The sequence below is a fragment of the Staurois parvus genome, unplaced genomic scaffold (assembly GCF_062004578.1).
Source record: "Staurois parvus isolate SC_StPar_1 unplaced genomic scaffold, SC_StPar_1.0 ptg000282l, whole genome shotgun sequence".
Lineage (NCBI taxonomy): Eukaryota > Metazoa > Chordata > Amphibia > Anura > Ranidae > Staurois > Staurois parvus.
In genome coordinates, this window is record NW_028318078.1 from 1,247,569 (window position 1) to 1,272,731 (window position 25,163).

The window sequence follows — 25,163 nt, forward strand, 5'->3', positions numbered from 1 at the left end:
ACTTTTTATGTGCAGTAACACTAATTTTTAAACTAAACACTGCCTAAAAAAAGAAAAAGTGCATTTTCTTTTAGCTTTGTTACATTTAATTGTCTAAGGATTGTGAAAAAAATATCATTGTTGCAAGACAATACTCATGAAAAGAAAGCCTTGTTTGTCCTTAAGATAACAACATAATACAAATATTGTTTTTTTAAGTAATGACAAAGTTATCGCTGAATAAACAGGTCCATAACAGAAATGTAAAAATTGCTCTGGTTCATAAGCGGCGAACAGGTGTAAGAACTGAATTGCTTAAGGAGCGGGGCGCAGCATCCTCAACAACCGATCACTCATTCAGCTGTCAGTGGGGTTCCTCTGCCGACAGCTGAACTGTAAACAAAACAGCTGCCGGTACGTATCGGTAATCGATATCAGCGAGTAAAAAAAAAAAAAAAAGTATCAGTACTCATACTTTGTATTAAAAAAATGGAATCGGTGCATCCCTAGCTTTTTTTTTGTTTGTCATAGAAACAATGTAGCATAGATTATTGTTTATTGTTTCTAATCATTTGCAGTCTTTCATATCCTATTTTTCTCATACGAAAACAGTGCGCATTAAACAAAAGTTGTTCTGTTCACGTAGAAGAAAATTTTAGGAGTTTGTCCCTTCAGTAAGCATTCACGGTTTTCAATCAGATAGTAATATAAGAGGACTGGCAAGGCCAGGGGCAGACTGACAACTCATGGGGCCCCCGGGCAATAAGGGATCATGGGGCCCCTGTGTCCTTGCCCAAACTCAAAAAAGCCTATGAAAAAGGTACCAGGGGCATCTCATGGGGCCCCCTATTGCCCAAGTTTCCAAATGGTCAGTCCGCCCCTGGGCAAGGCTCAACCATTGTGCAGCACTACTGAGTAGTAATACAAGAGCTTGATAAGTAATGAGCAAATATGGCTGCCAACAGGTATGCATACAACATAACTACTTATGATACATGTATAACAACAGCCGATCACCTACATTGTCATGTATGGAGTAATCACATGCTCCAACATACCTGGAAGTACCAGGAAGGGAAGAGAGTTGGATATATGGGGCCGGTAGGACTGACATTTAAATACAGATTTGATCTTTAAGTCACAATCCTTGTAGTTCGATAACAGTGAAAGAAACCATGAGAATAGGTGGAGAAGTGAACTCCCCCTACCATCATAGTATGTTTGAGGTTTCCATCAGTACATTGACAGAAAAAAAGCATGAAATAAAACACAGAAAATTACTACGATTCCTAATTAAATTATACCATTTTTTAACTTGGTAGAGCCATCAATGTCCCAGCATAGATGGCATATGAATAAAGGATGGTTAAATCCTGGCACATTCATGCAGTTATATTATGAATGTGTGCCGAGAGTGAACACAAATGAGGATTTTAGGCTACAACTGCAGTGCATGGTATATGCAGAGCTTGGGAAGTCAATTGTTGTCCACTCTATAAATACGCCCCATATGATATTTAATGATGGCTGTTCTGTATAACAGCTGCTGCTAGATGCTTGAGGTTGGTTCACAACCAACACTGGTCCCTAATTAATACCATACAATTCTGGAAAAGTCACAAGGTCTGAGACCAATTGACTTTTATTAAAGGCACATTAGAAAGACCTATTTTCTGAGAAATAAAACATTTTTTTTTCAAATTCTCTTTTCAACAAACATACAGACCAAGAAGTTGACATGGATTTAAAGTGGTTGTAAACCTCAGACATGAAATATGCACAAAGCATATCCCTCTATAGTGTGTACTTTTTCTAATACAGAGCACTAACTGTTACGTCTGTCTGCTGCTTGGTTCCTTTGCTATCAGCAGCATGATCCACTTCTGACAAGTTTTCCTGACACCAAGAGAAAAATGGTGACAAGGGAGGGACCTCCAGCAGGGTAACAGCCTCAGGTCTGTTCCTGTGAGCTGTGTGGAGCGAGGTGTGTCCTGTCTCTCCAATCAGCTCTCAGAGCTCTCTTCACTGAGCTCTGCAGAGTGCAACTTCAGCTCTCCATCCCCTTTTTCTGACAGCTCATATAAGCTTTAAAAAAATTCAACAGTTTGAACAGATGTATAAAAGACAAGACAGCAGATAAACAGGTACAACTTATGAAGAAGGATTTGTTTCATCTCTGTGTATCACTAGGTATATGTAAGGCCAGTCGCTTCACTAGGTATATGTAAGTGCTTACAACCACTTTAACACATATGCATCTTGGCATATTCCAGGTGAGGATCAATACAAGTAAATGGAAAAAAACAAAAGCATAAGGAAGTTCAGAGAAGTATAAGCCATATAATGACAAATAAGTACCATGAGAAACAAGGGTTCTTTCCAGCTGCCTAGCTCCATTGTTCATAAACTGGAAGGGTGACAAGTGGAATAAAGTAAAGGAGAGTGAGCCTGGGTTCACACTTGTGTGGTGAGGTATATCACGTGATTCGCACAGGAACCGCACTGCATTCTTGTGCAAATCACATACGATTTGTGTGCAGTGCGATTGGAGCCATACATTTTGTATGGCTCAAATCGCACCGCAGCAAAAAGCTGCACTTCCCTTTTTTTGGTACGCACTAGAATCGGATCGCATGGGTATTCACACTCATGCGATCCGATTCTGCACATTGCACCGAGTTTTGCGGACAGATTTTGGGGTGTTGTTAACTTAACATACACACCCGCAGCGGTTCGCATGCATGGGGTGCAATTGTGATGTGGTGTGGAATTCACACAGAAAACGCTGCAAATTCCACACTGCATCAGTGTAAACCCAGGCTGAGGGAGGGGTTAAATTAGGGGGTGAGACCAGGAAAGTTGTTTAACCGAAGTGCAATAATGGATATAATAACCCAGGTAGTGAAAGGAGGGGGGGTTGGAAATAGCCACTTGGAGGGTTCTCACACACAATTACAAAGGGTGGGAATAGTGGGCACAAAAGGAATGATTCAGTTATTAAGTAGGCTAACTGAAAAAAGGGGGTCTGGATTTAATTATGTCCCTCTAGAATGCGCTTACCCTCATCTGAACAGATTCAGGTATAACCAGGACTTACTGAAGACATTTATTCTATTATTTTGGGCATGTGTCAGGTCTTCCATCCCTTCAATCTCTTCAACTTTATTTATTCATAAACGGATGGAGGGAGGAGTTTCTGCTCGCCAGAAACTCCTCCCTCCATCCATCCGTGCGGGATGTGGGCTTTGCAACTGTATTCAAAAGATGCCTGCATGCCTGAGCCAAGGGCAGATGGATTCCAGGAAGTAAATGCTACATGAATCAGCTGCCCTTACTTAAGATGGCCATGGCCAAACATACTAGGGGGTGTTTTTTAAAGTGATTTCTCAGCAAAATAAAGCATGGAGACATTAATTAATATGCGAGTTTGCTTTGAATATTGAAAATGAATGAAATAGCATTTTCAGATTGTGGAGTTCCACTTTAAGCTATATAAGAACATTACAGGTGTATATGAGGCTTATATATGAAAAGTGTGCAAACAAGAACGTTTATGGTCATCCTGAGAAGCCAATCAAAAAGTCTGGACTGCAGAAATGACTGCTGGAAGTTACCAGGTTTCTGTGTGTCTGCATATACTTTGAAAAATGTTCCTGTCATCCTGTGAACCCCTAAAGCCCTAAATACTGAGAAGTTTCAATATGTCCAATTAGAAACTAAATTCATATGTTTGAAAGGTGCAGAAGGTGGAGTGGCACTGCAGTTGTCACTGTAAGAAAATTAATATATTGCATATTACACTGACCTGGAATTTGGTCAGTTTAGGTCATTAAAAAAAACTTTCAAAGGTATATTCAAACACCATTATGTTTTAGCACTGCAGCCAATTTAGGAGGAAATTTTAACAAGATTATACCACTAGCAGGTATACCTTCATTCCTGCAAAAGGGTCTCATTAAAAAAAATTGCAGATGTTTTCTACAATAACCTAAATCGGAATTTTTTTTTTAGAGACGTTTAAAAAATAAAGCGCACACATAATGGATACCTGTCTTGAAGGCTACGGTGCAGATTTACCTGATGTTTTCAAACTTCTGGATGAGTGCGCTGATGTCGGATCTGTCAGACTGGATCCTCTCCCTCGTTCGCCTGGTGACTTTCGGTGCAGAAGGCAGAGGTCTTGAGGGAGCAGGAGGAATTTTCTGGGGAGGCTTCTCTTGGACTCCAGATATTAGATGGATTGGCTTAGGAGGTACTATAAAAACATAATTCCATCAGAAAGGTAATAGATAAAATGATCTACATACAGTACACTCTGGTTTAAACAATTATTCATTAAATATATTTCACATGTCGCTCCAGGTGAGATCAGGCTCCACACTCCATGATCACCTCTCAGGCGCTGGCTCAGCCTGTCTCCACTGACGCAATCAAATCCTAGATTGTAAGCTCCAAAGAGCAGGGCCCTCGATCCCCTCATGTTTTGCATTGTATTGTTATGTCACATGTCCTGTCCCCCTTTGTAATGTACAGCGCTGAGCGAACTATTGGCGCTTTATAAATACTGTATAATAATAATAATTGTACCAGCTACAGGCACACCAAGGTGCAAATTATTATTTTTCCTTTAATAAAATAGTCACCAGGTACAAGTTCTATTTTAACTTGTTTTGCTTTAGGCACAGTGCTCTCTCAAAGAATCACAATTCTTTGAGAAAGCGCTGCACCTAGCACAAAACATGTCAGCATATAAATTGTTACTGACAGTTATTTTACTAAAGAAAGAATATTATTTTGCATCTTAAGCAGGCTATACATGGGTCGAATTCTGAACAATTTTTCGATAGAAAAGATAGTTTGTTCTGTAATCCAATGGTGCCACCAATGATTTTGAAAATTTTTCTTTTTTCACAAATTTTCCAGCATGTCCGATAAACGAAATGGGGAGGAACCACGAAAATTGGCCCAACTAACAGAGCGAAAATTGGCCAATTATTCTTAGGTCTGATTTTCGAACGAAAAATCGTTCGAAAATTGACCCATGTATGGCCGGCCTTAGTGTGTGATATTCCTGTTGCTGATACTATTGAATGATTAATTTAAGCTCGAGGCACTGAGCTGTTACATACATGCTACAATACTGTAAGCTAGGGCACTGAAATGACAAACTTTGAATACAGTATTTTTCATTTACCTTGCTCCCTGGGCGGCTCTAAAATGAGGTGGGAAACAGGTAAACTGGAAAGGACCCAAGCCTGGTGTTGGGCTTTAAAGTTTTAGCATTTCAATACCTGCACACTAAAAGAGTTAATCATGTGTGAGCTTTTGCAAAAATATAAATATTACGTTTGTAAATTATTTGTTGGAGGCTTACTTATTATACATTCATATGTGCCTTTTATTTAGCTTTACAGAGCCTCATAGTTAAATCTGAACTCTGAGTAAATGACTACTTATACATATGACCAGTTTTACATGGTAAAGTATTTGTAGTTTTGTCCATCCATTTCTTGGATTTACTCATCTCTGCCACGCAGCACAGCACTGTCTGGCAGGACAAAGACCTAATTTTTCTCTGCTGTTGTTAATCGACTCTTTTGTACCTTTCCCAGCCTGGTAATAGACAGTGAATGGAGAAGTAGCACACAGAGAAGCTCACATCTTTGTCACTGCTCTTTTCTCCTATCAGCATGCTTCTTAAACTGCAAAACAACTGACCGTGTGCTGTTTTTCCTTTCCTCAGTCTGAGCTCTACTGTACAGAGGACTACATGAGGCCAATTCAGGTACTTGCACTGCTTGCATTTAAAAGTGAATTTAACACAATATTGGATGTCTTCCTTCATACACTTTTATAAATTAGGTTCTCCTATGGCAACATAAAAATGAAAAGAAGCTCATATGCTGTGAAAAATGTGAATACAAAGGGGAGGTTGGTTAACTAAGGCTAGGTTCACATATGTGCGGGTGGTGCTGCTGTGGATCCGCAGAATGTGGACCCACGGGCAGGTGCCATTAATTCTACTGGCATGTCACCCGCACTAGAAATCGCAACCGTACTGAGAACCAAGGTTCCCGTGCGGGCTGTGTTTTCAGAAGAAGTGCTTCTTCCTTGCGTGTCCCGGGGCACGGGAGTCCATTCAAATGAATAGGCTCTCTTGCCCTTGCAAAACGCGTCCCGCAGGAGTGCGGATATGTGAACCAGGGGTTAAACCACAGGGCAGTCAGGGCTTAGCGATTCACAGCAGTGAAGATCATGGTCTATGTTTACAATGCAGTAACAGTGCTTAATAGAAAATAATGCTAGACAAGTGGCCATGACCATTCACCATCATTCTTATCCTTAGTCATGGCTGTAACAGTTTCCTGAAAATCTCTACGCTAAAAGCAGTGGGGTTGATTCAATAAAACTGGAAAGTGCAAAATCTGTTGCAGCTGTGCATGGTAGCCAATCAGCTTTTAACTTCAGCTTAGTCAATTAAAAACTTGGAAGCAGATTGGTTTCTATGGAGAACTGCACCAGATATTGAACTCTCCAGTTTTAGTAAATCAACCCCTGTGTGTGCGCATTATCCAATGACAAAATTCAGTTAGCAGGATACATTGTTATTTTCAGTGATCACTAACTAGATGATTTTTGCAAAGCGTGTTTAACAATAAAGGAGCGGCTCTCAGCCTCATAAGTGTAGGTAAAAATAAATAAATAAATACCACATGCTGCACATCTCTGCAATGCATGCACATCTCACCATGTTTAATCCCTTTAACCACTCACCTACCTGGCACTTTCATCCCCTTCCCGCCCAGGCCAGTTTTCAGCTTTCAGTGCTGTCACACTTTGAATGACAATTGCGCAGTCATGCAACAATGTACCCAAACCAAATTTGTATTATTTCTTTGAGACAGATTAAGCTTTATTTTTTTATTTTTTGCAAAACAAACTAAAAAAACTAAATGAAAAAAAAAAAGATTTTCTTAATTTCTGTTATAAAATGTTTACAAATAAGTATTTTTTCTCCTTCATTGATGTGTGCTGATGAGGCTGCACTGATAGGTTGCACTGATGGGTACTGACAGGCATCATTGATGAACACTGAAAGGCAGCATTCATGGGCACTGATAGGCAGCACTGATGAGGAGGCACTGATAGGCAGAACTGACTGGCACTGATAGGCGGCACTGAAAGATGGTACTGATGAGTACTAATGGACTACACTGATGAGGAGGCACTGATAGATGGCATGGATGGGCATTGACAGGCATCACTAATGGGCACTGAAAGGCAGCTCTGATGGGCACTGATGTGTGGCATTGATGTGCACTGATCAGCGGTAATGATGGGCACTGAAAGGCAACACTGATGATCAGTGCCTGATCATCCATGTAGATTTCCCCTCTGAGGAATGCTGCTTACCGGGTCTCCGCTCCTTAAGCACTGTCAGGACGTGTTCACATGTGGCAAACACAATCCGAAGCTTATGACCAGGATTGTCTTGTGTCAACAGTACAGCATGGTGGTGGCACAATCATGGTTTGGGCAACCATAGCTTGATTTTCTGCAGACCCCATCATCTTTAAAGGTAGAAGTACAAATTTTGGACAACCATGTACAGCCCATGGTGTAGACATTGTTTCCTGAAGACAGCACCATTTACCAAGAGATAATTTTATGATTTACACAACTGGTGGTGTCAGATCATGGTTTGACAAGCAAGCAGATGAAGTCTCACACCTTCCCTGGGCGACCTCATTATCACCGAGCCACTATAGTAAATTTTGGAGAACAAGGTTCGGGCTCGTTTTCTGCTTCCGGCATCTCTGCAAGAACTGGAATGATTTTTGCATGAAGAGTGATATCATATTCCTTTATCCACCATCCAAGACTTATATTTGTCAATTCCCAAGAGAATTCAGGCCGTCTTGAATGCCAAAGGCATTCCAACACCATATTAGGAAATTATTTTGTTCTTTTACCTGGTGTTTCCATATTTTATCCAACCCCTTGTATAATTCCAAAATAATAATATAAAGTGAATGGGTAACCACTAGACCAAGCTATCAGCCACAGAAGTAAAAAGGTGTACAGCGTAACTTGGATGCTGCCTGTTTACTTCAATGGTGGAGCAAGTCTTGTACCTGCAAAATTCCTATACACACAGTGAGAAAGTCCCACAACATCCAGTACTGAGGGGGGAATGTTGTCCCTGTATCCTAACCAGGGGCGGACTGACAACTCATGAGGCCCCCGGGCAATAGGGGATCCTGGGGCCCCTGTGTCCTTGCCCAAACTCAAAAAAGCCTATGAAAAAGGTACCAGGGGCATCTCATGGGGCCCCCTACTGACCCCGGGCCCTCGGGCAGTGCCCGAGTTTCCAAATGGTCAGTTCGCCCCTGATCCTAACTATGCTCTTGCATTGTCACTATGTCATATGGGTTTAATTTAGAAGGTTGCAAGTTTCTGTGTAAACATTTATAGCATGCTGCTCACCATTGGGAAAAATACCCTAAAAAATGCCATAAAGTCATCACTGGAATACATGCATATTGTTATGAAGTGGCTGCAAATTGGCTGCAGGAGATCAGTAGCACTAAAAGCAAAACTCAACATAAAAGGCCTCATTTACATGGACGCTGAAGCCCATAAAGTGTGAATGAGGTGTTTGTTTAAAGGTCTGGAGTTATCTGGAGCGGTGCATGGTTCAATCTCAGGAAGAGGTTCAGCCTTGAAATGCGCCAGACATTTGGAGACCTACAGTCCCCCAATAGCCACCATCTAGGGAGATTGAACCATGCTTTCTTTTTTTGTGATGTGCCTTGCTTTTATTTTTTTGAGTATACTATTTTTTATTCAATAAATCTAATTTTTAGAAGGTAATGCATTAGGCTTGTGCGCCCTCTGTTTGTTTCTTTGCACACAACTCTCTCTTGGCACCTGCCATTTCAGTCTAAGCCACCGTTTATGGACACTTGGTCATGCCTCTACTCTACTAAGTTCTTAGATGAAAAACAACAAAAAGCCAGTACAAGCATAAAGAAACAAGATAGGTGACAACTGCTCAAAGGTTCAAAAGGTTCATTATTTATTTATTTATTATTTTAATGTAAAAGGCTAAATGTCTTGAAAGAATTTTCGATGAACCCGTATAGATGTGTTAGAAATGTACACATAAGTGCACTGACATATTCCTAGTTCCTCCCACACATAAACACATAATTCTTTATATTTGTGGCTAACCACTGTCACGCTTCCTTCCTCCTATGCAATATTTGCTATGTTCTGAGTAACTATTTTACTGCGGAAAAGATTCTAATATGAAGAGCAAACAGTCCCAGACCAGGCTATAGGTAAACCCTGGGATTAAATGGGCCCACATGCACATTTGTTTATGTGAAATTTTCTTAGTCCAGGAGAAGTGATAAAATGTATGTACTGACATTGCTGCTGCAGCAAATTATATATAGTGAAATTAGCGGTGAGTGGGGGGAAGGAGCACTAAGACGCATCTACCCTGTGTGCATTTGGGGATGGACCATCAACAATGGGGGTTAGTAGAAGGTCCATGTGGAGGTGGTGTCCAAGTCCAGCTGTAGTGGGGGCTTGTAGTAGTATGGACTTGTCCGAGGAGGCAGCCGGCTGTAAGAGCTTGTAGATGCTCCTAATGCAGGTAGAGAAGAGAGACACCAGTGCCACTCTAAGTGTAGAGGGTTAAAATCAGGCAGATTTAATGGTAAAATTGCACTCACATAGATATCTATGTGAGTGCAATTTTACCATTAAATCTGCCTGATTTTACCCGTCTACACCAGGGGTCCTCAAACTGCGGCCCGCCGAGGCCATTTATCCGGCCCGCCGGCAGGGGCGGGACAGGAAGGGAAGACTAAGTACAGGGGCGTGCAGGGGGCTGCTGTACCTTACCTGGCTCCGGTCCCAGTCCCACGACTATCCAGTGCAGGAAGCGCTGCTCCTTCATTCACTCCAGCCACTCCCTTACTCCTGCCGCTCGGCTCCGCCTCCTCACCGGTGATTGGGCGCCAGAACTGTAGCTCAGAAAAAGCACACATGCGGTCAATCACCTGCGAGGAAGCGGAGCCGAGCGGCCCCATGAAAATCAAGTGAGGGAGAGACCGGAGTGAAGGAGACAGCTGACAGGTAAGTGTGCCATGCTGATGGTGCTACTGCAACCAGGTATGCTGGCTGCAGCAGCAACATACTGGAGCAGGGGTCAGCAAGTTACGTGTCATTGGTGTCAGTGGGAGGAATAGTGCCCCATCATTGGTGTCACTGATACTAATGATGGGGCATTTTTCCTCCCACTGACACCAATGATGGGGCACTATTCCTCCCCCCCACTGACACCAACGATTGGGGCACTATTCCACCTCCCACTGACACCAACGATGGGGCACTATTTCTCCCCCCCCCACGATGGGGCACTATTCCACCCCCCACTGACACCAACGATGGAACACTATTCCTTCCCCCACTGACACCAATGATGGGACACTATCCCCCCCACTGACACCAACGATGGAACACTATTCCTTCCCCCACTGACACCAATGATGGGACACTATCCCCCCCACTGACACCAATGATGGAACACTATTCCTCCCACTAACACCAATGTTGGGACACTATCCCCCCTACTGACACCAATTACGGGGCACTATTCCCCCCCACTGACACCAATGATGTACTATTCCTCCCACTGACACCAAAGATGGGGCACAATTCTTCCCACGGACACCAATGATGGGACACTATTCCTCCCACTAACACCAATGATGGGACACTATTCCCCCCCAATGACACCAATGATGTACTATTCCTCCCACTGACACCAATGACAGGGCACTATTCCCCCCCACTGACACCAATGACATACTATTCCTCCCACTGACACCAAAGATGGGGCACTATTCTTCCCACTGACACCAATGATGGGGCACTATTCCTCCCACTGACACCAACGATGGGGCACGTTTCTTCCCACTGACACCAATGATGGGGCACTATTTCACTCCATAAGACACACTTGGGGGGAAATGTCTGTGCGTCTTATGGGAGCGGCCGGCCCAGTATTCCCGCCGCCGTTGTATGTCTGCAGTCTCTGGTCATCTCCTGTACTATGTCCGCAGTCTCTGGTCATCTCCTGTACTGTGTCCGCATTTGTTAATAGTTTTTTTTTTTTTTTTAAACTATAGTCCGGCCCTCCAACGGTCTGAGGGACAGTGAACTGGCCCCCTGTTTAAAAAGTTTGAGGACCCCTGGTCTACACTTAGAGTGGTGCTGACATCTCTCTTCTCTATAGTGAAATTAGCTACTATTTACACATGACTATGTAGAGCAGCCAATACAAGCTCATGGCGGGCCACAAATACTTACAGATTTACCTGCCACTCTGAAAGATACAGCCTTTCTTAGAGTTTCCAGACTGCCTGTGGAGCCCTGATGACAAAGATATGAGCTTTCACTGAAATCAGCCATTCTGCGGTCATCTGTAGTGTTACTTGCGCAGGAGCCACTTGTTTGTTGTCCATGGTCTCCCCTTTACTCTCCACGTAGCCAGGCATGGTGTATTTCCACAGCCAAATACACTCACACACACTTCAGCTCATTTTCTTCAATGACCAGTCTAGGGGATGTTTTGTTTTTGGAGTTTATTGTAGAACTGGGGATAGGGATGGGGATGGGGATTGTAGTAGGATACTCCAAATCAGAACTATTCACACTGAGGACATCTAGCTGATCTCTTAGTAGAACACTGTAGAAGTCTTGGCAGTAGATCGCAGACTTCCTTGTAACATATAGCAGCAATTAGTTTTAGAAGTGAGCAAAATCCCTTTAGCAGGAGTAGTACAGTAGAGCTGAACTCCTCAGGCACAAGCTAGTTACAACAGACTGCGACAGCCCAAAGGTAATGGAGCTGATCAAAGTCCCTTTGCAGCAGCAGCACTTGGACAGTGCTCTTCGGAACACTAGCCAGTGTTCCCTTTTTCCAGACCCATGCTGACTATCAAACACCAGGGGAGGTAGCAAGCACTCAATGTCAGTACTCACAAGGTTCACAGACAGAATGGTTGCCTCCTTCCAATCGTGAAGGCGAAACCCTCCAGTGATACCAGACAGAGCTTTGGCAGACAGCTTCCCTCAATCAGCTTACTGTAGAACCAGGGTGACTCCAACTTCGGGCCCTCAGGTCGATCCACCTGAGGCCACATGGCATCAGTTGCCAGGCGAGGCAGCCTGCCTCCAGCCTGTCTGCTGCAATCCACTCCTGGGAAAGACCCTGAACCCATGTGCTCCTAGAACATAAATACCACTCAGTATGTAATGGGACTGCCTTCCCTTGCAATTGACCAGGGCTGTATCCATATTCATGCTGTTCATTTGCCTAGCCCCTTCTCATGTTCTGGAAGGCTCTCATAGCTCCTGAAGGTGGGCAGAACTAAGGTAAACTGCAACGGCACTAGAGCAGCATGAGCAGACCTGACTAATCAATCACAGCACTCTGTTAAGCATAATACCACACTGAATGTACCTGACAGCCTCTCTGGTAAACAGAGAAACACAGCTTAATCTAACTATACCCACCCCAGCACCTAACTAGGAGGGTGCTACACATCATATGTTTATGTGCAATTAAGTGTTGTTACACTTTGCTAGAACTGTAGATTGGGTGCATTGCAAACAGTATGTGAGCTTGTGAAATGGCAGGGTGCTGTAGAGGCAAGCAATGGCTGCCCTCTTTGTGTTGAAACAGCAACATTTTGGGACCACAAACAGTTCCCTTCATTACTGGTGGCTGATGAAGGAGCCTGTTTGTGGCTTTGATAAAAATAATGTTGTTTCAATGTAACTAATAAAAAGCCAAACAGGCGCAGTTCAGTGTGCTGGTGACACCTCTGCACTTAAATTAATATTGGCGCTCTCCTCCTGCCCTTCTTACCAGTCTAAAAGCCAGTTCACACCACATGCCACTGTGAGTGTATTTTCTTCTGCATCAAAATTGCATGGATAGTAAATTATACAGTTTCCATTGGTATAGTTCACACCAGTGCAGTCAGTTACAGTGCGTTCTAGTTCCAGAAAAAAATTAACATGCTGCATTGAACTGTACGCAACAACAGTGCACCGGAATGCACCTAAATGCATCAAAAATGCAACGGAACACACATGTCCTTATCAAGGGCGGACTGACAACTCATGGGGCCCCCGGGCAATAGGGGATCATGGGGCCCCTGTGTCCTTGCCCAAAATCAAAAAAACCTATGAAAAAGTTACCAGGGGCATCTCATGGGGCCCTCTACTGACCCCGGGCCCTCGGGCAGTGCCTGAGTTTCCAAATTGTCAGTCCGCCCCTGGTCCTTAATTATGGTGAAGGAAAAAAAGAGGGGAAAAAATGCATCAGATCACATCAAGAATACATCAAAAATGCACATGCAGAAACCTTATATGTACCTGTTCCCAATTCAGCAAAATATTGCTGACTACATCATTGGTGCTTGTCAGCATTTTTCTAGTTAGGCCTATGCATGATCTCTGCACTTTTGATTAATTCTTATGGATGATGAGCTTGGACTTTGAGCTTGTACTTGGAGGTTTCATAGGAAGCCCAGCCAAGAAAATTTTGACAAGTGGCTCTACAAACTAGTCAGGGGTGGACTTCCATATAAGTATAATTGTTACATGGTGCTTGAAAATACTTCCTCTTTATGAACTTCTGCAGGTACCCTACAAACACTAGAATTCCTTTGATCTCACTAAAAAAATAAACAGAACTGGAGACTTCAATTGTCTATGGGCATCTGCAGAATAACAGGCTGGTTGAAATAACAGGCTTTTATCACAGAAAAATACAAGCACATATATCTACACTTTGTATATATGATATATATATTACACAACACTGTGCAAAAGTGTTAATAGTTTCTTTTTATCATTTTACAAAATGGACTGTAAATGAACAGAAGAGAAATCCAGATCAAATCAATATTTGGTGTGATCACCTTTTGCCTTCAAAACAGCAACAATTCTTGATGAATAAGTACCTGCCTATTTCTCTCAGCATTGAGGACACCGTTGATCCTGACCAAATCTCCAACTCCATTTGCAGAAATACATCCCCAAACTTGCAAGGAACCTCCGCTATGCTTTGCTGTTGCCTGTGGACACTCATTATTTCACTGGAAATTATGTTTTGGCCCCCACAGAGCCCTGATCTCATCAAGTCTGTCTGGGATTATATGACAAGACAGAAAGATTTGAGGCAGCTACATACAGTCACAGAAGATCAGTGGTTAGTTCGCAAAGATGTTTGCCACAATCTACCTGCCAGCTTCCTTTAAAAACTGTGTGCACAATCACTGTGTGTACCAAGAAGAACTGATGCTGTTTTGAAGGCAAAATGGTCATTGATTTGACTTGGATTCCTCTTCTGTTCATTTACTTTACATTGTGTTAATTGATAACAATAAACTATTAACACCTGTATTCCTGAAAGCATCCTTCACTCACAGCATTTTTTAGACACCCACCTAAAAAACATTTGCACAGTACTGTGTGTGTATATATATATATATATATATATAGTCAGGTCCATAAATATTGGGACATCGACACAATTCTAACATTTTTGGCTCTATACACCACCACAATGGATTTGAAATTAAACAAACAAGATGTGCTTTAACTGCAGACAGTTAAAGCACATCTTGTTCATTTCATTACAAATCCATTGTGGTGGTGTATAGAGCCAAAAATGTTAGAATTGTGTCGATGTCCCAATATTTATGGACCTGACTGTGTATATATATATATATATATATATATACACACACACACACACACACACACACACACACACACACATATATATACATACATACATATTAAAGATATGAGAGAAAAAGTGCACTGCTAAAAATAATAAACAATAAAACATACAAATGTAAATATTTAAACTAATATATAGTAAAGTGTCCATATATGAACAGTATACTCATAAGCACTAAATATAAAGTGCAATTAAAAAAAGAACAATCAAAAAGAAAAGTCCATATTCTCAAGTGTGAATGCAACAGGAATTAATAAATCCAAAAATTTATGACTTGTCCTCCTGAGGATTTACCCCCCTTCCTGACCAGGCCATTTTTTGCATTACGGCGCAGTGTTATTTTAACTGAAAATTGCGTGGTCATACAACACTGCACCCAAATGAAAATTATGTCCTTTTTTCCCCACGAATTGAGCTTTCTTTCGGTGATATTTTATCGCCTGCGTGTTTTTTATTTTTTGAGCTATGGAAAAAAGAAAAAAAAGACCAACAATTTTGAGAAAATAATTATATTTTTGACCTTTTGCTATTAAACATGTCCAGTAAAAAAATTTTTAAAAATCAAATGTCGTTATAAATTTAGGCCAAAATGTATTCTGCTACATATATTTGCTAAAGAAAAAATCCATTACATGTAAATTAATTGGTTTACGTGAAAGTTATAGTGTTTACAAATGGCGGTATATTTTTTTTTTTCATTAGCAATGGCGGCAATCAGCAACTTATAGCGGGACTGCAGCAGGCATTATGACACTGGGGGGAACTGACTTGGTGTCACTGACATCCCCAGTGACACCAATACAGTGATCAGTGCAAAAAAAAGCAATGACACTGTACTAATGGCATTGGGCAGGAGGGGGTTAACATGAGGGGCGATCAAAGGGTTAACTGTGTGCTGTTTTACTATGTGCTGTGTCCATGTGCTTCACTGTAAGCACAGTCATCCAAAGCAGTGTGCACGAGCAGACAGGGAGGAGAACTGTTCTGTTTACAAACTGTTCTCCCTGTCAGAGATGCTTAGTAATCACCAGCCGGGACCTGGTAATTGACAGCCATGGGTGCGAATGACAGCGCCGGTAGGGCGCGTGCGTACGCCCCCTACTCGGAAATGTAAAATCACGTATAAAAAAAATCATGTATATATACATGAATTTGCGCACCCGTGCCGCCCTGTAGCAGTATCTTCTGCTATAGGGTGGTTAGGAAGCGGTTAAATAAAGTACATCAACATTAGTCTTCAACATTGGTCTTCAACATTGGTCTTCCACCATATGAATTCAAGAAAAGCCTTCATATACCACGTGTTCACAGTATGTATAATTAAAGTACCTTATAAAAAGGCATGTGAACATGTATGAGGATATGGTCATACTATGCTCAAAATACACAATATACTGTATGTAGGTGCTGCTACCTCCCAGCGTTCTAATGTGGCTTTATTACCGATGCTCTGGCAGAGGTAGCTGACTCCTCCTCTACACAATCCATAGAAGCAAAGAAAATCCGGCACTCTGGTATATATAGTCTGCAAAACCTCACTTACTGGCTGGATATCCAGATTAAAAAAAAGGACTATGGCTTTGGTGCAAAAACTGACTACTAGCAAGCGCTTGCATGTGTCATCTACTTGAAGATCTTTGGAGGCCAGATGGCTATGTGTTTTGAGCATTATTTGACCATATCCTCATACATGGTCACATGCCTTTTGGTAAGGTACTTTACCTGCACATTTAGGTGAACACGTGGTGTATGAAGGGTTTTCTTACATTCATATGGTGGAAGACCAATGTTGATGTACTTTTTTTAATTTTTGGATTTATTAATTTCTGTTGCATGGAAAATTGGTATTGTGGACTTTTCTTTTTGATTGTTCTTTCTTTTTTGTAGCACTTTTTATTTAGTGCTTTTGAGTATACGGTTTATGTATGGCCATTTCATACTGATATACAGTATTATTTTAAATATTCACATTTGGTTTTTTTTATGTTTATTATTTTTAGTGCTGCACGTCTTCACACATTTTTTAGGATTTGGTATCACAGATCTTAGTGCTGGCTGCTCCAAGCTGACACTTCTAAGTGCAGAGTTTTCCCCCTATATGTCATATTAATATATAATAATTTATATACAGTATAGGAGCCTTAAATGTCTGTCTATAAACACAATTCTTTGGCCAAATCAAAATGTCAAAAAATATCACAGCCTATTAAATACTAACCTTGAGGTTTTTCTAGATTTGACTTCCTGATTGGCAGTGCTTTTGCCCGCGGCTTCTTTCCAGCTTGCTGAATACATGGTATTGGGCTAGCGTGCTGAGTCTTAATGAATGGACTTGATTCAATGTGACACTTGACTTGAAAAGTTGTACAGCCACAACCTGCAAAGAAACACAAACAAATGTAACAATTTCATCAGCTGAGTAGTGGTGAGTCTATGGTCATCTGGATGATCACTGATGTGACCATACAGTATAAATGCTATCCCAATTATTTCAAGGAAACAAACATCATACATTTCCCCAATGTAAAACATAAGTATATTTTAAAACAAAGCAGCTCTTTGAATATATTTTGGAATACCATGCAAGCTTTCAAATATAAAGGTTATGTGTGTCTGATCTTTCCCTGCACTTTTGAGAGCTATCATCACAGGCTCAGGCCAGTGTAAACATTATACTGTTTGCAAAGTCTTTGACTGCTCTGCAAATGCAGACAAGGAATGAGAAGAAGCATAACATCTGCTCCGTATACCTGTTTGAATATACTTCTTTAACTCAAATCAATAAGTGATGATTTACAGTATAGGCTGCAGTGCATCCATGAAATCAGTGGAGATCACAAACAGCCAGAAACAGGCAGCTGATGCATAAGATTAGCTATAATGTTGAAAGCATGTCTCCGAACCAGGATATAGAACAGGATAAGCAATGGGGATCTTCTGGACAGGACTGCATTCACCATCAGGTAAACAGGGTTTGTGCCTATAGGCTGCAGAAGTAAAAAGGCAATTTGTTTGTATAGTGATGAGTCATGCATTTTTTACCTTCTTTAGAACCATATGCTCACACTGACATGATATTTGGCTAGGCTAAGACACAGTTAATTAAAAAATGTTGTGTAGAAGATGTGATCTTAGCATAGGGGGTTTGCTTTGCATGCTCAATTTGTGTAATTACATGCTCCAGTGATGGATATCCAGTCTTGCCCCTGTTCTGCATTCTGCTTTCCGCAATGTGCAGAGTCACATGTAAGCTGGTAAAGGGCAGGGTCTAAGTAAACTAATGCAGGGGTTGCCCATTTCTAGTAAGGAATTACTCCTCCAACATTTTCATCTGTTGTATGCTCCTTTTACGTCCTCTACAAACTAAACTCAGTCCTATAAAGACCACTGTGGCCCTGTTGATATTCTACTTCATAGTCAAAAAACTGGTTCACTTTACAGATATCCTGTCTCATCAAACTGTTTGACCAAAGCATATTTGTAAAGACTGAATACTTGCCTCTCTGTATGGCTGAGGCACTGAAACCTGAAATGGTTCCCTGAAGTCTGGTGGCACACTTTCAGTAGTGTAGTGCCACCAGTAGTGTAGTGTCGATCTCTGGCATCCCCTGCAGGCCTCACTGGTTCCCCCTGCTGACCTTCACAAACATTAATGTGTACTGCAGTGACATGGAGGTCAGCAGGAAGAACCAGTGACAGCAGCGAAGAACCACAGAGACTCCCTGAAGAGCGAGTTTGCCAAGTGGACTTCAGGTGCCCATCATGTTCAGTGACAGAGCAATGTTCATTGGTGCATGTAGCAGGAAGGAAAGGTAAGAATTAAATTAAAAAATTTTCAGTGGTTTAATATGGCAAGGTTTCTTTAAACTCCTTTCACATGAGTGCCCTTCATTACATCGGACCAAACAGTTCAGAACAGAAACAGATGTCACATGTAACATCCATGACTGTTATGTTTTCTCCTTCATCTTGTGATGGAGGAAAAATGGACCCATGTAATCCCTATGGGAGGCTGGACGTAAAATGGCAAGGGTCTGCCTACATTTGCCCACATCATATCTAGTCCACAAAAGTGGACCCGGTTTCAAACTTATTGCGTTCAGTCGAACGATCCTAAACTGGCTTGGATGTAAACAGACACACATATGCTTACATCTGGCTTCGCATAGGGATTAATATTGGAGTCAATTTGCAATCTGTCTAATCCTGGGACAAAAATGGGCTGATGGAATGCTTGTTTGAAAGGGGCCTTAAGATAAACACTGTAATAACAACGATTCTTTGTTTATGAATACGGTCCCCTTAAAAATCAGAACTGGACTATGTTAGTGCAGTGCCAGAAAGTTATTACTTAGAGTAAACTATCCGCCACATGCCCCTTGTCCCTTCTCTCAGGGGGGGTTAAGTAAAATATGCAGTTTTTAACCAGAGATGTTATGACCTTAAACAAGCAGTTTGCTCAGTAGCTGGAAACGGATGAGACAATGGGAGAGGTATTTAGGTCAGAGGGAAATGAGCTGCCTTAAGGATAATACAATGAACTTTTCATATAGAGCCTTGTGGCTTGCTCTGGACACTGCTCTATATCAGGAGACAAGATTCTGAATCTTCGCTCTGCAAAATGACAAGAATGTGAGCCACAGCGGCAAAAATGCAAGTGTTTATCTTATAGCTTAGAAAGCCATTCTTCTCCAGCCAAAGAAGGTATGAAATATGCTATTTTTTTTTACTTTCAAGGACATGAGCTGGCACTTATGACATAAAATTATGTCTACAGAATATTTTATAAACTTCTCAAAAATATGACACTAAAATACATGCAAAGTCAGATTGGCCTTGACTTTTGTTTGTTCATCATTCTACTTGATGCAGTTTTCTGTTGACAGTACACTGGTGTTCTGGGAACACCACCATTCTGAGCCTGAGATTCCACAGGCCTGAAAATTACAATCCTACTCATCAAAGTTTCTCTGGGGTCTAATTAGGCACACTTGATCACTCAGTAGAAATTATTGATGCCATTCTCAGTCTCCACTATAGTGTAACGAAGGGGAAGATTTTGAATTTTAGTAGAAAATTTTTCTTAGACACTGACTCAATTTTTACTTGTTTTCTTTTTAAAAGGAGCAGTATATATACAGTTGTGTTCAAAATAATAGCAGTGTGTTGAAAAAAGTGAATAAAGCTCAATATCCTTCTAATAGCTTTTATTTCCATACACACAAATGCATTGGGAACACTACACATTCTATTCCAAATCAAAACATGAAGAAAATATATCAAATATGTGTTGTTCCTCTAAAAAAATTTAGGAAAAGTGAATATTAGACTGTTCAAAAAAATAGCAGTGTTTGTATTCTTCTTTACAAAGTCAAACATTCACTATATAAAACTGAAAAATGTTTGAAGATTTTGCTTTCCTTTGAATCACTTAATTAATATTTAGTTGTATAAGCACTGTTTCTGAGAACCGCTGTACATCTGTGTTGCATGGAGTCAACCAACTTCTGGCACCTGTGATCAGGTATTCCAGCCCAGGATGATTGGACTACATTCCACAGTTCTCTATTCTTCTGTATTTCTTGGTTTTGCCTCAGAAACTGCATTTTTGATGTCACCCCACAAGTTTTCTATTGGATTAAGATCCGGGGATTGGGCTGGCCACTCCATAACATCAATCTTGTTGGTCTGGAACCAAGATGTTGTCCGTTTACTGGTGTGTTTGGGGTCGTTGTCTTGTTGGAACACCCATTTCAAGGGCATTTCCTCTTCAGCATACGGCAGCATGACCTTTTCAAGTATTCTGATGTATTCAAACTGATCCATGATCCCTGGTATGCGATAAATAGGCCCAACACCGTAGTATAAGAAACATCCCCATATCATGATGCTTGCACAACCATGCTTCACTGTCTTCACAGTGTACTGTGGCTTGAATTCAGTGTTTGGGGATCGTCTGACAAACTGTCTCTGGCCACTAGACCCAAAAAGAACAATCTTACTTTCATCAGTCCACAAAATGTTGCGCCATTTCTCTTTAGGCCAGTCAATGTGCTCTTTGGCAAATGTAACCTCTTCAGCACGTCTTTTTTTCAACAGTGGGACTTTGCGGGGGCTTCTTGCAGATAGCTTGGCTTCACATAGGCGTCTTCTAATTGTAACAGTACTCACAGGTAACTTTAGACCTTCTTTGATCTTCCTGGAGCTGATTGTTGGCGGAGTCCTTGCCATTTTGGCTATTCTTCTATCCATTCAAATGGTAGTTTTTCACTTTCTTCCACATCTTTCAGGTTTTGGTTGCCATTTTAAAGCATTTGCGATCATTTTAGCTGAGCAGCCTATCATTTTCTGCACTTCTTTATATGTTTTCCCCTCTACAATCAACTTTTTAATCAAGCTACGCTGTTCTTCTGAACAATGTCTCTAACGACCCATTTTCCTCAGAATTTCAGAGAGAAATGCACTGTAACCAGCATGTACAACATTTGCTGCCTTCCTTCCTTAAATAAGGGCAATAATTGCCACCTGTTTTTCAAAGAATGAATGACCTCACTAATAGAACTCCACACTGCTATTATTTTGAACATGCCCCTTTCAATTAGAGATTCAATTACACAGAATCAGCAGCATGCATGTCATGACTGTTGGGTCTCTTGGATTTCTATTACTCTACTACACCTGCTAGTAAATTATTTGCCATGTAGAAATATAATTTCTACCAAAAACAGTGATTGATCAGGTTAGTGATGTCTGACTGCTATTATTTTGAACACAGCTGTGTATATATATATATATATATATATACACACACATATATATATATATATATATATATATATATATATATATATATACACACACATATATATATATATATATATATATATATATATATATACACACACATATATATATATACACATATATACACACACATACACACACACACTAGCCACAGTTCAAGAATCTATTTTCAGTCCATATACTGTATAACATAGATCCATTCACACTACTGTGTTGCAGACACACGTTGTGTTGGTATGCTGCAACACCATTCATTTGGCAAGCACTCCAAGACACCTTCACAACCCACAGTACGACTAGCTTCACGTGTGTGTGCATTTGCGTGCACGCATCATGGGTACAGCAGCCAATTAATTCATCTAAATGGGCTTTTGTACCTGCTAGAATAGCTGGGAAAGAAGTCCACAGCCCTTTTTTTTTTAAAAAAACGTACCACATGGAACCAGTGGCGTCCCTAGGCAGGTGTGGGGGGTGCACACCGCACCAGGTGACACCTATCGCATGGGGTGACACCGCACCCGCTCCACGAAAAGGTACGTTTTAAAGCAAGGCGACGATCCCCGCAGGATGGATCAGATCTGCGGATTGAGCATAATGGATCGGAGTCCGATCCATTATGCTCCCCAATCCACAGATCTGATCCATCTTGTGCGGATTGTCGGCTTTCTTTAAAACGTACCTTTTCGTGGAGCTCGTGGAGAGATCAATTAATCCCGTATAGATTGCAAGCCAACAATCCCCGCAGGATGGATCAGATCTGCGGATTGGGGAGCATAATGGATCGGACTCCGATCCATTATGCTCAATCCACAGATCCGATCCATCCTGCGGGGATCGTCAGAGGGGTGACACCAAGTGTTATGCACCAGATGACACCAACCCTAGGGATGCCCCTGCATGGAACCACATGATACTATGGCACCATGCGGTTTTGCACGTGAAAATGCATGCAGGTGCCAATGCATGGGGGGTGCAATTAAGAAATAATGGCACCCCTGTGCACCTGCTATAGAGCAGCGCGCTTCTCTGTGGGCCTGGAATGCACACAATAGTACACGTGTTCCCTGCTCACACATATGTGAACCTAGGCTAACATTTTACTGCACATTGGAGTGTCCTGCCTTACCAAGAATGCAGCCGACGCTATTTTTGACCAATTTTGATGCATTGGGCAGTACACGGACTGTCTTGATATGTGTGCTAAAACACTGCCACTGATCACTCTGGTATAAATGGGCCTTTAAAAATGAAACATTTTACCCAATATTATGCTTCATACTGAATGCTCAACATTTGCTAAACACCAGCTGAATTACAACACAAGAGGGTTTGTCAACCTTTTTCAACCAGAGTGCCTTCAGGTTTCATCAGGGGTGCAATGTCTAAAAATTGTATATTAGACAGTGGGTTGATTAAGCCTTTTAGGTACACAAAGCCACAGACTTTCATTGTGTATCCTTACAACCTTTCAGCCGCCAGCGTCCTAACAACCAATAATGTCATTACGTGATAAGGAAGACACCGGTCCCCTGCACAGCATCCTTGTTTGCTCCCCCCTGCCCCTCTTGATCATCACTGGGGTCACATTAATTGAGTGAGGAAGAAAAGAAACACTGGAATACTAGTCAATACCAGTATGAAAAATGAAGATTAAAGCTGGGTGTCCTATGGGTATGGTTCTTGCTGCATTCTGTAAAACTATTAGTTTAATTTTTTACATTTTTAGAAAGGGATGCTTCCAGACTGCAAAGGGCAACTTGACTGAAAAAAAGTTGAGAAACACTGGATTAGAATGTACCTATTGATGGTAGAAACTGGACCAAACACATCATATGATGGTCAACCGTTCATGCATGTTTCACCAATAACTGTTAATGGCCAGTTTTAAAGTAGACCATAACACAAAAAGTGAAGATTTGCTATCACATAGGGAATGCAACTAAAGGTAATACAAAGTTCAGGTCTGTCTCACATATTTTGACACAAAGAAATAATTGTAAGCTCACAATATGGTGTTGCATATTTCAGGCTAAAAGCAATGAAGGATTGTAAACCAAGTACCGAAGGCAAAGGTAAGGTGAGCACATTACAGCTATAGATTTTTTTGGACTAGAATTATACATTACAGAGTATACTTTGTATTAGTATATGACCTGCTGCTAAGAGTCTTAGTAAATAACTGCTTAGTAAATAATGACGGTAATGGTAAAGTTAATCAGCTTTACGCAGAAGTAATACCCATATTGTTCCCAGACTTTACCATCTTAAGAACTAAATTATTAGGTAGAGCAAGATAAATAAGTACTTTCATATAATCCTATAATTGACACAAAAAAGGACTTGTGTACCAAACCTCGGCTCATACTGCCCTAGACACCAATAATGATGCCCTTTCACATTTCACACAGCCCCCCGCACCTTTCCAACAAGCCTCACCCCTTTAGTCTAAACCATGTCTTTCCCTTTTTTGTGAAAATTAAAACCAAGTTGTCTGGTTGTTAGTAACATTGCGCCTGCTATATATACAGAACTACTGTTTGATTTGAAGTCTATCATTTTAAGGACCTGCAGGCAGGAAATGAGAACGCTGGATGTTACTTGAGATACAGAGAGCCATGTTACTCTTCCAGCTCTCTAAACCTTTTTCTCAAATTTTACAGCTGGATTTAGCTCCAAGGATCCAAGCAAAACTAAAAGAAAACACAAGTGAAGTGCATTGATGCCATCTCCTTTTAAGTTGCATATACTGGCAGTCTGAGGATACATTTCTACCACAACTTCAGGATACCTGATCTTAAACATGCATGATTATCTACAGTTGTGTCAAATATCATAAATGCGCATCCTCCATTGGTACCAAATATGCATAATGTGTTAGGGACACAAAAGTGATTTCACAAGAGCCATATATGCATGTTAAGGTCCATCTTCCATCATTGACCAATGTATTGCTACTCCAACACTTATACCAATGGCCCAGAACTGAAGCCAAAACATTTTTCCTTGTTTTAGATTTTTAGAGTATTAAAGAATTAAAACCTTTGTTGGGTCTTTGTGCATATCGCTTTCCTCTTTGGTCAGATTTCTCCTTATGTCCTGTCGACACAACTTATAGAAGAGAGGTAAAATGCCCTGGGAATAATTCACAGTTCCAATCTGGAGATTCTGCTCTATTGGTAGCAACTGAGAGTCTGACAGCAAAAATCAAATAGGGTTCTAACCCTTCCTCATGCTACATCATATTTGAAATCTATTGGCTGGAGTCCCACTTTAATGGTACAAGTACCACTCTGTACATTCCTGCTTGTGGGTATACCGTAGGAAGCTTCACTAACCTCATACAAGCCACTGCTGGTGGTTACTTTCCACTTATTTTACACTGGTTGCCAGAGCTTTTTTTCAGCTGGAACGTGGGGGAATGCAGTGAATGTATGTAATGGCAATCCGTGCTGGGGTGTGCTGGAAGGTCTACTGATGCTGGGGGATCTATTGGCAGTGGAGGGGATTCTTTTTTTTTTGCATGGGGGTATATTGTTTCTGGGGG

At 41.3% G+C, this 25,163-nt stretch overlaps 1 protein-coding gene and 1 long non-coding RNA gene across 3 annotated transcripts in view; one reads left to right on the forward strand and one right to left on the reverse strand.

Moving 5' to 3' along the window:
- Positions 1-25,163, reverse strand: part of FGD3 (FYVE, RhoGEF and PH domain containing 3) — a 348,985-nt gene that overhangs the window by 132,911 nt on the left and 190,911 nt on the right. For both annotated transcript variants that reach the window (XM_089681845.1, XM_089681847.1), the window contains exons 2-3: positions 17,034-17,192; positions 4,057-4,234 (exon numbers count right to left, since the gene is read on the reverse strand). In XM_089681845.1, coding sequence (XP_089537971.1) covers positions 4,057-4,234; positions 17,034-17,192 — 337 coding nt within the window. The remainder of the gene's footprint in view (positions 1-4,056; positions 4,235-17,033; positions 17,193-25,163) is intronic.
- Positions 19,416-24,662, forward strand: LOC149458609 (uncharacterized). Its single transcript, XR_016313392.1, has 3 exons — positions 19,416-19,519; positions 23,648-23,691; positions 24,280-24,662. It is a non-coding gene; the product is annotated as an uncharacterized LOC149458609 (long non-coding RNA).